Source organism: Lithobates pipiens, unplaced genomic scaffold, assembly GCF_037356315.1.
Source record: "Lithobates pipiens isolate NorthernLeopardFrog02 unplaced genomic scaffold, aLitPip1_a1.2 Scaffold_19, whole genome shotgun sequence".
Lineage (NCBI taxonomy): Eukaryota > Metazoa > Chordata > Amphibia > Anura > Ranidae > Lithobates > Lithobates pipiens.
The window spans coordinates 14144227-14160957 of NW_027507764.1; the positions used below are offsets into that span (position 1 = coordinate 14144227).

Here is a 16731-nt window from a genome sequence, read left to right on the forward strand (position 1 = left end):
CAATTTAACATGTGTGCAAAAAAATAAAAAAATTGCTCTAGAGGGGAGCTAGTTAAAGGGCAACTTGTGGCAACCAATCACAATGCATCTTTCACTGACCTGACCACAGTAAACTGAAAACTGATTGGCTGCTGTGGACTACTACGCGTTTCACTGCACATCGTTTTACTGAATAATCTGAATTATTTTTCACAGGATGTACAGCCCGGCATCACAGAAATGGTCACTGTGTGCGGCAACAAGTGGGCCTGTGTTTCTCACTTACATTTTATTTTGCAGATTTTTACACTAGAAAATAAGAGGACATATCTGCTTATTTTTATTATTTTATTTAGATATATTCATGTTTTAAATAAAATGACCTGAGTTCCATCACATCGTCACATCAGAATGAATTCACATGTAATCTATTTCTTCCTTTCTCTGACTCTACTGGGATCATCGGGACATCTAGACATGGAAAACAGAGTCCTCACATTCCCTTATGGCAGAACGTCTCTCCTGGGGCGGCTCTGAGCTGCACTGTGCATAACTGGCAGTTACTAACAGGTGAGGCCGAGCCCAGAATCTTCTTCTGTACCCACACAGGCGGCATTCTACTACTTGGAAGTGTTGATGTTTTTCCAGTTCGGAACGACTCGGCACTTCGGCATAAAGGAAGTGATAAAAACAGCTGCAGGTATGTGAGGGCAACCTGGGCATGTGTTGGCTGGCAAAGCTTCATCTCTCCTTTGTGAGCTCTTCATCCAATCACATCAAGGGGGTGCAGCAAGATGCTGCTGGGTGGTGTCTGCTAGGCCCATAATTGATAGATGAGGGGATATCCAGAAAACACAGTACACCCAAAGTGCTGAGAACCTTCTGAGAGCCCATTGGTGGAACGTTCTCTGCATGTGGCTTATCGTCCAACCAGCCACTCTCCGCTATGTGCTGCACTGTGTGCCATGGGTGCAGCTGTGTGGAAACACTAGAGGGCGCCACGTTCCTGCTTGTGCTGGCGCAGAGCTTGTAGGAAGATCTGCTTCACCTGGACCATCATCTCATTGTAGAGCTTCAGGTCGTCCTCCTTCGTTTTCAAGGCGCTTTTTAGAGCCGATTTCAGAGCTTCATTTTCATCTACTTTTATTTCCAGCCTGAAATATAAAGGCGATATTCAAGATGAGCGCAACAGGTAAAGGCGGCATGGCGGCATCCACAGCACACCGAAGAGAGCCTTGCATAGGAACCGCAATCATTTTAAGATTCTCCCCCCCTCCCTATTCGAGGAAAGAAATATTGCCAATCTCTACTTACCCTCTCTATGCCCCAGCACTATCCATCAATCTCTACCTACCCTCTCTATGCCCCAGCACTATCCATCAATCTCTACTTACCCTCTCTATGCCCCAGCACTATCCATTAATCTTTACTTACCCTCTCTATGCCCCAGCACTAACCATCAATCTCTACTTACCCTCTCTATGCCCCAGCACTATCCATCAATCTCTACCTACCCTCTCTATGACCCAGCACTATCCATCAATCTTTACTTACCCTCTCTATGCCCCAGCACTATCCATCAATCTCTACTTACCCTCTCTATGACCCAGCACTATCCATTAATCTTTACTTACCCTCTCTATGCCCCAGCACTAACCATCAATCTCTACTTACCCTCTCTATGCCCCAGCACTATCCATCAATCTCTACCCACCCTCTCTATGACCCAGCACTATCCATCAATCTCTACCCACCCTCTCTATGACCCAGCACTATCCATCAATCTCTACCTACCCTCTCTATGCTCCAGCACTATCCATCAATCTTTACTTACCCTCTCTATGCCCCACCACTATCCATCAATCTCTACCTACCCTCTCTATGCCCCAGCACTATCCATAAATCTTTACATACCCTCTTTATGCCCCAGCACTAACCATCAATCTCTACTTACCCTCTCTATGACCCAGCACTATCCATCAATCTCTACTTACCCTCTCTATGCTCTAGCAATCTCTACTTACCCTCTCTATGCTCCAGAAATCTCTATTCATCCCCTCTATGCTCCAGCAATCTCTACTTACCCTCTCTATGCTCCATCAATCTCTACTTACCCTCTCTATGCTCTAGCAATCTCTACTTACTCTCTCTATGCTCCAGAAATCTCTATTCACCCCCTCTATGCTCCAGCAATCTCTACTTACCCTCTCTATGCTCCAGCAATCTCTACTTACCCTCTCTATGCTCCAGCAATCTCTACTTACCCTCTCTATGCTCCAGCAATCTATACTTACACTCTCTATGCTCCAGCAGTCTCCAGCAATCTCTATTTACCCTCTCTATGCCCTAGCAATCTTTATTTACCCTCTCTATGCTCCAGCAATCTCTACTTACCCTCTCTATGCTCCAGCAATCTCTACTTACACTCTCTCTGCTCCAGCAATCTCTACTTACCCTCTCTCTGCTCCAGCAATCTCTACTTACCCTCTCTATGCTCCAGCAATCTCTACTAATCTCTATTTACCCTCTCTATGCTCCAGCAATCTCTATTTACCCTCTCTATGCTCCAGCAATCTCTACTTACCCTCTCTATGCTCCAGCAATCTCTACTTACCCTTTTTATGCTCCACCAATCTCTACTTACCCTCTCTATGCTCCAGCAATCTCTACTTACCCTCTCTATGCTCCAGCAATCTCTACTTACCCTCTCTATGCTCCAGCAATGTCTATTTACCCTCTCTATGCTCCAGCAATCTCTACTTACCCTCTCTATGCTCCAGCAATCTCTATTTACCCTCTCTCTGCTCCAGCAATCTCTACTTACCCTCTCTATGCTCCAGCAATCTCTACTTACCCTCTCTATGCTCCAGCAATGTCTATTTACCCTCTCTATGCTCCAGCAATCTCTACTTACCCTCTCTATGCTCCAGCAATCTCTATTTACCCTCTCTCTGCTCCGGCAATCTCTACTAACCCTCTCTATGCTCCAGCAATCTCTACTTACCCTCTCTATGCTCCAGCAATCTCTACTTACCCTCTCTATGCTCCAGCAATCTCTACTTACCCTCTGTATGCTCCAGAAATGTCTATTTACCCTCTCTCTGCTCCAGCAATCTCTGCTTACCCTCTCTATGCTCCAGCAATCTCTACTTACTCTCTCTATGCTCCAGAAATCTCTATTTACCCTCTCTATGCTCCAGCAATCTCTACTTACCCTCTCTATGCTCTAGCAATCTCTACTTACCCTCTCTATGCTCCAGCAATCTCTACTTACTCTCTCTATGCTCCAGCAGTCTCTGCTTACCCTCTGTATGCTCCAGCAATCTCTACTTATCTTCTCTATGCTCTAGCAGTCTGCAGCAATTTCATTAAAAAGACAAAAGGGTGATTCGGGAGATGGTGAGAGGTAGGTACAGTAGTGTAGTGTAGTAGTGTAGTGTAGTGTGGTGTAGTAGGTGACAAACTAGAGTTCTGCTTTAAGGCGCTTGACCCAGCTTTTCTCTTGCAGAATATGCAGTATTAGTTGGTCACCGACCAGCCCCTGGCCTGCTGACTGGACAATGAGAGAGAAAACACACTGATGAGGCCACCATCCTGCAATAAGAATGGAGTGATAGGGGAGGGAAGGAAGAGTGAGCTCCCGGGGGGCCAGGAATTAACGTGAACCTGTCTTTTACTGATTGGGCAAAGCATAAGAAGGCTTTACAAAAAAGCCACGCATTGCAACTTCATATTATAGGTTTTCTGACTAGAGTTCACAACAGACGGTATTTATCTTTCAGATTGTCTATGGAATTGTCTGAACACAGTGGGGGGGGGGGGGGGGGGGGGCACTGCTGCGACTTAGCTGCATGTGTGATCTTCGCCTCCTGCTTCCATCTGAGTGACAAGGTCCCCTAATTCAAGGTGCCCTCTCCTCCTCCATAAAATGCTGCATAAGGCCCCATGCACGCTGCCCGTTTGCCAAGCTCTTCTATATGCCTTGCTTCTAGCATGAGAGCTAAAGCTACATTTTTGAAAACCCATTTAGGCGCGTCATTCGCTTGACCGTTAATTTAATCGGCCAGAATATTTATTTACTCTGGCCATTGAAATTAATTAACGCTCAAGAGTTAAACGCACATAGTGTTAATGCATGGCGCATTAGCCATTTTTAGTGGCAAAACGCTCCTCTCCTAAATGCACCGGCCCTGTTTTTTTTCTGCCGTTAAAAAGCTGTAAATGCCTATGTGTGCATTGACACCTAGCGGGCCATTTACTAAAACTGGAGAGTGCAAAACCTGGTGCAGCTCTGCATGGTAACCAATCAGCTTCCATCTTCAGTGTGTTTAGTTAAGCTACGAAAAACCTGGAAGCTGATTGGTTTCTATGAAGAGCTGCACTGGATTTTGCATGCACCAAAGGCAAATCGACTGCGCACTCTGCAAAGTGAAGTTGCTCCGGAGCTTAGTTAATAGACATGTGCAATTTGTTTCGTTCCAAATGTGTTTTTTAACGAATTTCGGCAAATTTGTTAATTCGTAAATATCCAAATTAACGAAAACCCGTTTAATGAATTTTTCCGAATATTCATAAATTTGAAAATTCGTATATTCCTACATTCGTACATTCATAAATTTGTACATTCATACATTCGTAAATTTGTACATTCATACATTCGTAAATTTGTACATTCGTACATATAAATTCGTACATTTGCAAATTCATAAAATTTGTACATTCGTAAATTCATAAATTCGTACATTCGTAAATTCGCACATTCGCATATTCGTAAATTCATAAACTCGTACATTCATACATTCGTAAATTCATAAACTCGTACATTCATACATTCGTAAATTTGTACATTCGTAAATTCATAAATTTGTACATTCATAAATTCGTAAATTCGCACATTCGTAAATTCGTACATTCACACATTCGCAAATTCATAAATTTGTACATTCATAAATTCGTAAATTCGCACATTCGTAAATTCGTACATTCACACATTCGCAAATTCATAAATTTGTACATTCATACATTCGTAAATTTGTACATTCGTAAATTCATAAATTTGTACATTCATACATTCATAAATTCGTAAATTCGCACATTCGTAAATTCGTACATTCGCACATTCGTAAATTCATAAATTTGTACATTCATAAATTCATACATTCGTAAATTCGCACATTCGTAAATTCGTACATTCGTAAATTTGCATATTCGTAAATTTGCATATTCATAAATTTGTACATTCATAAATTCATAAATTTGTACATTTGTAAATTCATACATTCGTAAATTCGCACATTCAGAAATTCATAAATTTGTAAATTTGTACATTCACACATTTGTACATTCATTAATTCGTATATTTGCAAATTCATAAATTGGTAAATTCATAAATTCGTACATTCATAAATTTTGTACATTTGTACATTCGGAAATTCATAAATTGGTAAATTCATAAATTCGTACATTCGTAAATTCATAAATTCGCACATTCATAAATTTTGTACATTTGTACATTCGGAAATTCATAAATTTGTAAATTCATAAATTCGCACATTCATGAATTCGGAAATATGAAATAATAATTACCTAATAACTTAACTATTAAATTATAGGTATTGTAATTTCCTTTCAAATTTGGCTGTTAGTGAACATAACAAATACGAATTTACCCGAAGTTACAAATTATCCAAAATAATGAATGCCGTATCTAAATGAATGGAATATAATGAATTAATAATAATAAATAACAATAATAATAATAAAAACTTTTTATTATTATTACTATAAATAATTTGTTCCATTCCATTTATTTAGATGTGGCATTCGTTATTTCGGATAATTTGTGACTTTGGATAAATTGGTATTCATTACGTTCACTAACAGCCAAATTTGAAAGGAAATTACAATACCTAAAATGTAATAGTTACTATATCAGATTTTCGAATTTCCAAATTTCTGAATTTTCTCATTTGCGAATGTACGAATTTCCGAATGTACACATTTTCTAACTTATGAATGTATGAATTTTCTAATTTATGAATATACAAATTTTCTAATTTCCGAATGTACAAATTTTTGAATTTCCGAATGTACAAATTTATGAATTGCGATCATAACAAATGACCTGAAAAACTAAAAAACAAAAACAAAAACGAATGAAACGAAAACAAAAATGAACAAATTTTTTGGCAGTGCACATGTCTATTAGTAAATGAGGGGAAGCTCTGCTGACTCCCATTGTCTAACCATGTGCAAGCAAAAAAATTATGTTTATTTTTTTCCTTGCATGTGATTGGATGTTCTTTGTAAAGTGAAGCTTTACCTCATTTACTAACCACGTCATCGGAAGGTACGCCCATGGATCGCTGCCTTCCATTGGGGGGTCGGACGGGAAAGCAGCGATCCAAGGTCCCCCCCCCCAAAAAATATTGAGCTCCAGCTGCCACTGATCTTAATGCAGTCTATGCATTAAGATAAAAGGCCTTCTGTGTGCAGCAGGGTCCCCAACAACCCCTAATACTTACCTGAGGCCATCTAGATCCAGCGATGTTGCAGGAGTGTCTTGCCCGTCAGGAACTCCCCTCCTCATTGGCTGAGACAACAGCGCGGCTCTGGCTGCGGTCAAAGTCAGTCAGCCAATCAGGAGAGAAAGGGGGCCGGGCCGAGGCTCCATGTCTGAATGGACACAGGGAGCTGCGGCTCGGCTCAGGTGCTCCCATAGCAAGTTGCTTGCTGTGGGGTCACTCAACAGTAGGAAAAGGGCCAAGAGCTCCGAAGAGGGACCAGAGAAAAGGAGGATTAGGGCTTCTCTGTGCAAAACCATTACACAGGGTAGGTAAGTATGACATGTTTGTTATTCTTAACTAAAAAAAAAAAAAAAAAAAAAAAAAACTTTACAATCACTTTACGGCGCGTTTAGAGGCAGAAAAAAAAGTCAAACGCCCTTAAAAGTGCTATTTTTGCCTCCCAGAGTGCATGAGGCCTAAAAGTACCTGTAGGTGGGCAATAGTTAGCTAAAATATTACTTTTCCTCTACTTCGTCCTGCAGCAGCTAGGTGAAGGCGATGTCATCTCGCTTCGCAGATCTCAGAACATGTTGAGTAGCCAAATTTTGCAAGAAGGTCCATAAAGACATGGGTGAGAGAGTTTGGGGTGGAGGAACTTGACTGGCCTGCACAGAGTCCTGACCTCAACCCGATAGAACACCTTTAGGATGAATTAGAGTGGAGACTGCGAGCCAGGCCTTCTCATCCAACATTAGTGCCTGAACCTTACAACCCAAAAGGTTTTCGGAGTGTGTCTATGGGAATGTCTGACCATTCTGCCAGAAGCGCATTTGTGAGGCCAGTTACTGATGTTGGACGAGAAGGTCTGGCTCGCAGTCTAATTCATCCCAAAGGTGTTTTATCGGGTTGAGGTCAGGACTCTGTGCAGGCCAGTCAAGTTTCTCCACCCCAAACTCGCTCATCTTTATGGACCTTGCTTTGTGCACAGGTCCAAATCATTTGGTGGAGGGGAGATTATCGTGTGGGGGTTGTTTTTCAGGGGGTGGGTTTGGCCCCTTAGTTCCTGTCAAGGGAACTCTAAGGCGTCAGCATACCAAGACATTTTGGACAAACAACACAAACACCGACTCCTACAAGTCCAACCCAGCTCTCTACCCCAACGCCTGGTATACCATTGATAATGCTAATACTATCATTCGTTTCTATCATATTGCCCCTTCCTACATCCCCTCCCCCCCCCTTTTTTTTTTTTACCCCCCCTATTCCCCATCCACCACCACCTTCTCCTGACTCCTACCCCCTAAGGATTGTATTACAACTTTCCATTGTACTCGATGTAAAAATTTCATTTATGTGCCATGTTTTATGCCATGTTTATGCATACTCTTGGTTTATCTTTTGTTTTCAATGTTTGTTGCATTTTCATTCAATAAAAACCTTTGATTGAGAAAAAAAAAAAAGACATTTTGGACAATTTCATGGTCCCAACTTTGTGGGAACAGTTTCGGGATGGCCCCTTCCTGTTCCAACATGACAGATCAAGGTCCATAAAGACATGGATGAGCGAGTTTGGGGTGGAGGAACTTGACTGGCCTGCACAGAGTCCTGACCTCAATCCAATAGAACACCTTTGGGATGAATTCGAGCGCAGACTGCGAACCAGACCTTCTCGTCCAACATCAGTGCCTGACCTCACAAATGCTCTTCTGGAAGAATGGTCAAACATTCCCATAGACACATCTCCTAAACCTTGTAGACGGCCTTCCCAGAAGAGTTGAAGCTGTTATAGTGGCAAAGGGTGGGCCAACTCAATATTGAACCCTACAGACTAAGACTGGGATGCCATTAAAATTCATGTGCGTGTGAAGGCAGGCGTCCCAATACTTTTGGTAATATAGTGTATATATATTATCAATTCCCCCACCCCATGGGTAATTTTGTGAACAGGGGGGGCAACTTCTTGTAATGAGCGGAACTTTCCATTGAAGTGGAAGGTCAGCTTGAAGCTATTCAGCTCTGTAAAGAAAAGGCTCATTCATATGCAAAACGGCAAAAAAAAAAAGTTAAACTTTTTTAAAAGTTTTATATATATTTTTTTTTTTTAGACCTAAGATTTAGAGATAAAAAAGAAACATTTCTAGAACACGTTCTCTTCAAAATGTCACAACATGGGTCCCACAAACACAGACTTACTTTATGCCGAGTTCCTCGAGCTGCGTCTCCAACGGCACACTGGAGGATAAATCCAAACTTTCATTGAAATTCAGGAAGAGTCGGGAGTTGCTGAGCGACTGTCCTGTAGAGAGAAAATGGTCTGTAATTCACAGGGAGAGTTCCGTGTATAGAAGAGGGAGCCAATCACGGACACCGAGACATTACACACAAGGCAGCTTGTTACCTAAACTGAACCTGTTGGGTATACCGAAAATTTCCCCATTCCCGAAATCTGTCAGATCAATACCACTACCCTGTTTCCCCCGAAAATAAGACCTAGCGTGATTGTCGGTGATGGCTGCAATATAAGCCCTACCCCCCCAAATGAGCCCTAGTTAAAGTCCTTGTAGGTCTTATTTTCAGGGTAGGGATTATTTTTGGGGAAACAGGGTAGGGTTAATTGGGGGGGGGGGGTAGGGCTTATATTGCAGCCACCACCGCCAATCATGCTAGGTCTTATTTTCGGGGAAACAGAGTAGACATGTGCACCGACAAAAAATGTGTTTGTTTTCGTTTCATTCGTTTTTCTTCTTTTTCAGCTTTTTCTGAAATTCAAAAATTTGCAATTCAGAAATTCGAGGGTTCCGAAAATGCGCATTTTCTCATTTTCGAATTTTCAAATTTTACATTTCCGAATTTTCAAATTTTACATTTCCCGAATTTTCACATTTCGAATTTTCGCAATTTTTCAAATTTCGGAAATTCAAAAATTCAACAATCCAAAAATCTGAAAAAAAGAAAGAAAATCAGTAAAATTCTAAATAATAACTATTAAATTATAGGTATTGGAATATCATTTCAAATTCGGCTATTAGTGAACGGATTTCGAATTTTTAAATTTCCAATTTTCAGAATTTCAAATTTCCGAATTTTCAGAATTTCAAATTTCCGAATTTTCAGAATTTCAAATTTCCGAATTTTCAGAATTTGGAAATTCAAAAATTCGAAAGTCCAACAATCCAAAAATCTGAAAAAAAAGAAAGAAAATCAGTAAAATTCTAAATAATAACTATTAAATTATAGGTATTGGAATTTCATTTCAAATTCGGCTATTAGTGAACGGATTTCGAATTTTTAAATTTCGAATTTTCAGAATTTCAAATTTCCGAATTTTCAGAATTTGGAAATTCAAAAATTCGAAAGTGCGACAATCCAAAAATCTGAAAAAAAAAGAAAGAAAACCAGTAAAATTCAAAATAATAACTATTAAATTATAGGTATTGGAATTTCATTTCAAATTTGGCTGTTAGTGAACGTAACGAGTACGGATTTATCCGAAGTCACGAATTATCTGAAATAACGAATTCCGCATCTAAAAGAATGGAACGTAACGATCTAATAATAATAAATAACAATAATAATAATAATAATAAAACCTTTTTATTATTATTATTTATTATTAATTTGTTCCATGCCATTTGTTTAGATGCGGCATTCGTTATTTCGGATAATTCGTAACTTCAGGTAAATTCGTATTCGCTGCGTTTACTAACAGCCAAATTTGAAAGGAAATTCCAATACCTATAATTTAATAGTTAGTTATTATTTTGAATTTTACTGATTTTCTAACTAGTAAATTATAAGTATTGGAATTTCCTTTCAAATTTGGCTGTTAGTGAACGGATTTCGAATTTTTTAATTTCTTATTTTCAGAATTTCGAATTCCCGAGTTTTCAGAATCTGGAAATTCAAAAATTCGAAAGTCCAACAATCCAAAAATCTGAAAAAAAGAAAGAAAATCAGTAAAATTCAAAATAATAACTATTAAATTATAAGTATTGGAATTTCATTTCAAATTTGGCTGTTAGTGAACGTAACGAGTACGGATTTATCCGAAATTACGAATTACCTGAAATAACGAATGCCGTATCTATAAGAATGGAACGTAACGATCTAATAATAATAAATAACAATAATAATAATAAAACCTTATTATTATTATTATTTATTATTAATTTGTTCCATTCCATTTGTTTAGATGCGGAATTCGTTATTTCGGATAATTCGTAACTTCGGGTAAATTCGTATTCTTTGTGTTCACTAACAGCCAAATTTGAAAGGAAATTCCAATGCTTATAATTTAATTGTTAGAAAATCAGTAAAATTCTAAATAATAACTAACAATTAAATTATAAGTATTGGAATTTGCTTTCAAATTTGGCTGTTAATGAATGTAACGAATACAAATTTAACCGAAGTTACGAATTATCCAAAATAACGAATGCCGAATCTAAACAAATGGCATGGAACAAATTAATAATAAATAATAATAATAATAAGGTTTTATTATTATTATTGTTATTTATTATTATTAGATCGTTACGTTCCATTCTTTTAGATGCGGCATTCGTTATTCCAGATAATTAGTAACTTTGGATAAATTCGTATTCGTTACGTTCACTAACAGCCAAATTTGAAAGGAAATTCCAATACCTATCATTTAATAGTTAGTTATTATTTTGAATTTTGAATATTTTGAATTTTACAGATTTTCTTTCTTTTTTTCAGATTTTTGGATTGTTGAATTTTTGAATTTCCAAAATTCGAACAAATTACGAAAATACGGAAAGCGGAAATTCGAAAGGAAATTCCAATACCTATAATTTAATAGTTATTATTAGTTGGTTATTATTTAGAATTTTACTGATTTTATCTCTCTGTTTTTTCAGATTTTCGAATTTTTGGATTTTTGAATTTTTGAAATTCCAAAAATACGGGAATTCTAAATTCGGAAAATTCTAAATTTGAAAATTCGAAATCCGTTCACTAACAGCCAAATTTGAAAGGAAATTCCAATACCTATAATTTAATGGTTATTATAACTTGACCCTCCCTCCTAGATTGTAAGCTCTAACAAGCAGGGCTCTCTGATTCCTCCTGTATTGAATCTTGCCATCTATCCATTGAGAATAAAAAACTGTGTTTTCTTTCCTCAATTTTGGCGTGGGGTTCTCCTCAAAATCCATACCAGACTCGAAGGGCCTGGTATGGATTGGGGGGACCCCCATGCTGTTTTTTTTTCAAAATTTTGGCATGGGGCTCCCCTCAAAATCCATACCAGATCCAAAGGGCTGGTTACAAATTGGGGGGATCCCACACTGTTTTGTTTTCTCAATTTTGCCATGGAGTTCCCCTCAAAATCCATAGCAGACTCAAAGGGCCTGGTACGGATTGGGGGGACCCCCACGCTGATTTTTTTCTAAATTGTGGCATGGAGTTCCCCTCAAAATCCATACCAGATCCAAAGGGCCTGGTACAGATTGGAGGGGACCCCACACTGTTTTATTTCTCAGTTTTGGCATGGGGTTCCCCTTAAAATCCATAGCAGACTCGAAGGGCCCGGTATGGATTGGGGGGTAGGAACCCTACGTTTTTTTTGGCATGAGGTTCCCCTCAAAATCTATACAAGAGCCAGATGGCCTTGTACGCATTAGAGGGGGGCTCCCAGTGTTTATTTTTCTACATTTTGGCATGGAGTTCCCCTTAAAATCCATACTAGATGCGAAGGGCCTGGTACAGATTAGGGGGACTCCCATGCTGTTTTTTTTTTGCCCTCAACTTTGTATTGCCAGCAATGATTTGTTTACATTTAGCTGACAGCGAACAGCTCTTTTCAAAAAGTGACAGCAGGTGCAAGGAGAAGAACCCCCCCCCCCACACACACACACACACACACACACACACACACACACACACACACACACACACACACACACACACACTGTCACAGGAGAAGTGAAATCGGAACATGTTACATATTCATGTCATAGAGGGATGACATCATATGAAGGAGACACGTTACTGGAGGGCTGCACAGGGTGGGAGGAGACAGACTGGGAACGGATCCCTCTATGACATGGTATGAAGGAGACACGTGACTGGAAGGCTGCACAGGGTGGGAGGAGACAGACCGGGAACAGATCCCTCTATGACATGGTATGAAGGAGACACGTGACTGGAGGGCTGAACAGGGTGGGAGGAGACAGACCGGGAATGGATCCCTCTATGACATGGTATGAAGGAGACGCGTGACTGGAAGGCCTGCACATGGTGGGAGGAGACAGACCGGGAATGGATCCCTCTATGACATAGTATGAAGGAGACACGTGACTGGAGGGCTGAACAGGGTGGGAGGAGACAGACCGGGAACAGATCCCTCTATGACATGGTATGAAGGAGACACGTGACTGGAAGGCCTGCACAGGGTGGGAGGAAACAGACTGGGAATGTTACATATTCCACCCTAAATATGGGAGGAACACCTAACATGTTCCGAAGGTTAATTTATTCTTTAAAGAGACACTTGCCTATTAAAGTTGAAGTTTGATCTGCTTATAAAGAGCCGAGAAGGCCACCCGGCTCTTGTATATGCCTGCCCTTTCCACCCCCCTCCTCCTTCCATAGAAGCTGTATTATGGCTTCCGTCAATGAAAAGCGATCTATGAATGGAGGACAGCTGGCAGAATGAAACGTCTTCCTCCTCCATTCATAAAAGCTGTACTATAGCTTCCTGCAATGAAAATCGATCTATGAATGGAGGAGGAAGACATGTCATTCATCCACCCATCCTCCATTCATAGATTGCTTTTAATTGCTGGCAGCTATAGTGCAGTTTCAATGAAGGAGGGGGGCAAAAAAGGTGGGCATAGGCAGCACTCTCGGTCACTGCCTATGACAGTCTCAGCAGCTCATATTAATCCCTGCAGCACCCAGTTGCGGCTGGTGGTATATATTTTATTTTGGGTGGGGGGCATTGGGCAGTCACCAGCCCCGCCTTTACCTCATCTATTGGGCAGCGATTCCTCTACGTCTCCTCCCTCCTCCTCATGAGTAGCCAATAGGAACGATTATCCCTTCGGCCAATTGAGTGATGGGTCTCGGGACGGGTCTCCCGCTTACTGATTAGCTGGGAGGAGAATTAATTTGCTATTGTCACACAACTGGGTGGGCTCGGGGCGCAGTGCTCTGTGCCCCGAGCCCACCCTTTTTCAAAGCCAATTAGAGCCTTGGGCTTTAATCATGTGCTTCAAAAAATAAATAAAAACCCCATTGGAATCCATGCGTTCGGCACCCTGCATGTAGATGAAGGGGCCGGATGCACAGATAGGGGGGCGGCGCCCGTGTGCCCTGCATTACAGCACCTGAAGATTATTGCTGCAAGGGATGGGGGATGGGACAGATTTCAGCTAAGGCAGCAGCCACCAGCACAAGGGACACTTCTCTTTCAATGTAGGTACTGTCCCTTGTGCTGAATTAAAAAAAAAAACTAAGCTTGGCTTTAAAGTGGTTGTAAACCCATAAACACAGCACCGGCCAGCGACATCACCTCCGGAGATTACTTCCGGGCATCGCGGTTTCAGCGATGTGATGCGCGTGGTAACGCCACACTTACTGAAGCAACGGCACATACGTGCCATTGCTTCTGTTTGTGTCAGTGCCTATGTGCCGATGACGTCGGCACTTGCAAATACAGGGGATAGCTCCTAAACCGTGCGGGTTTAGGAGATATCCGAGGTAGCTACGGGTAAGTCTTATTATAGGCTTACCTGTAGCGAAAAGTGGTCTGTAAGGGTTTACAACCACTTTAAGTTCTTTAAAGTGTATTTTTTTTTAAGTAAAAGTTCTGCCTCACAGAAGATTTCACAAAGTTTCACCCTTTGGAACTAATCCCCACCCCCTTATTACCCTCCTAGCCAACCAGAGTGCCTTAGTGGTGAATGAGGGCACAGTGAAGGTGGGGTAATGAGAAGGCAGAGCTTATATCTAATGCCGCGGACACACGACCGGACTTTGACGGACTTGGTCCAGCGGACTGGAATCCGTCAGACAATTCGATCGTGTGTGTGGGCTCCAGCGGACTTTTTCTTCCCAAAAGTCCGGCGTACCTAGAAATAAAACTTGCTTCAAATCTTTCAGACGGACTCGAGTCCAGTTGAAAAATCCGGTCGTCTGTGTGCTAGTCCGAAGGATTAAAACCGACGCTAGGGCAGCTATGGGAGTGATCGTGTGTGGTCTAGTCCGTTCGTTTGAAAGTCCGGCGGACCTCAGCTGCAAAGTCCGTCGGATTGTCCGCCTAACCAAGTCCGTCGAAAAGTCCGATCGTGTGTACGCGGCATAAGAGACGGTGGAACCCTTAGCAACAAAGTGAAACCAGTATCAGAGGGGCACACAGGCTTTTCGGAGCAGGCACCTCCAATGACTGGCTGTTAGGCAGCAACTCAGACTAGTGACAGGTTCACTTTAACCACTTAAGCCCCGGACCAATTTGCAGCCAAAGGACCAGGCCCCTTTTTGCGATTCGGCACTGCGTCGCTTTAACTGACAATTGCGCGGTCGTGCAGCATGGCTCCCAAACAAAATTGGCGCCCTTTTTTTCCCCACAAATAGAGCTTTCTTTTGGTGGTATTTGATCACCTCTGCGGTTTTTATTTTTTGCGCTATAAATAGAAAATATAAAAATAGAGCGACAATTTTGAAAAAAATTCAATATTTTTTACTTTTTGCTATAATAAATATCCCCAAAAAATATAAAAAAAACATTTTTTTCCTTAGTTTAGGCCGATACGTATTCTTCTACATATTTTTGGTTAAAAAAAAAAAATCGCAATTAGTGATTATTGATTGGTTTGCGCAAAAGTTATAGCGTTTACAAAATAGTATAGTTTTATAGCATTTTTATTAATATTTCTTTTTGCTAGTAATGGTGGCGATCAGCGATTTTTATTGTGACTGCGACATTATGGCGGACACATCGGACATTTTTGACACATTTTTGGGACCATTGTTATTTATACAGCAATCAGTGCTATTTAAATGCACTGATTCCTGTGTAAATGACACTGGCAGTGAAGGAGTTAACCACTACGGGGCAGTGTAGGGGTTATGTATGACGTGATGTTTTTTTTTTTATTGTAGGGGGGCGTGGCCTGGCTTGTGACATCACTGATTGCCCTTCCCTATAAAAGGGAACAGACGATCGGTGACAGCCACACATGGAAGCATGGGGAGAGGTTTGTTTACACAGACCTCTCCTCGTTCTTCAGCTCTGTGACCCGATCGCGGGACACCAGCGGCGATCGGGTCCGCTGGTCCCGCAGCCACGGTCACGGAGCACAGGACCGGGTTCGGGAGCGTGCCCCTGACCCACGGCTGGGCACTTAAAGAGCCACGTACAGGTACATGATTGTGCCCAGCCGTGCCATTCTGCCCGACATATATGGGCGTGAGGCGGTCCTTAAGTGGTTAATGATCATTTATGAGAAATTGTGTTCTTCTATTCTTTTGAAACAACCCAGAGCGAGGCAGAGGTAAGAGTAGATATAGAGAGACAGAAGCTTGTTAGCAACCAGTAACCATGTCAGGCCCAAACCACCGGGCTGCCATACCGGCTTTGCCGCGAGCAGACATCTTTTGGGTGCCGCCATTCTTTGCAGCGTCCATCTTCATCTTCTCCAACTGTTGTTCTACATGAACGCAGCGCCGCCTCTCTTCCTGCAGCTTCTTCTCAGCTTCCAGGACCTTCATGTTGCTCTCCTCCGTCCTCCTCTGCAGAACTGACACCAGCTCCATCAGCCGGTCTCTTTCCACCTCAGCAGCCTGACACAGCGCTCTGTACTCCGCGTTCTGCGCTCGCAGCTCCGAGCTGTCACACACAGGGCAGGAAACTTAGAAACATGCAACAATGTATATACAGTGATGGCACCATTCACAATCAGCCTTCTAGATTCCAGTACAGAATGTCCAGTTTATGACCACATTACCATGTAACCTCTTGTACAGGCCAACTTAAAGCGGAGGTTCACCCTAAAGTGGAACTTCCGCTCATTGGAACCCTCCCCCCCCCTCCGGCGCTACAATTGGCACCTTTCAGAGGGGTGCAGGTACCTGTACAGTACAGGTATCTGCACCCACTTCCGGCGTAGATTCTGCAGAAGCTACGCCCCTTTCCGCAGAATCTACGCCCCTTTCCGAAGGTCCCCCGCTGCCTGCTGGGAAACACACGGATCCCAGAGACAGCGGGGACCATCCTTAT

General features: G+C 41.6%; 1 protein-coding gene across 2 annotated transcripts in view; it reads right to left on the reverse strand.

The window, feature by feature from the left end:
• Positions 1-316: 316 nt before the first annotated feature.
• The window catches only part of CCDC13 (coiled-coil domain containing 13), a 91731-nt gene continuing 75316 nt past the window's right edge, over positions 317-16731 (reverse strand). For both annotated transcript variants that reach the window (XM_077490543.1, XM_077490544.1), the window contains exons 13-15: positions 16085-16341; positions 8679-8781; positions 317-1133 (exon numbers count right to left, since the gene is read on the reverse strand). In XM_077490543.1, the coding sequence (XP_077346669.1) occupies positions 968-1133; positions 8679-8781; positions 16085-16341 (526 nt within the window). In that variant the 3' untranslated portion in view covers positions 317-967. The remainder of the gene's footprint in view (positions 1134-8678; positions 8782-16084; positions 16342-16731) is intronic.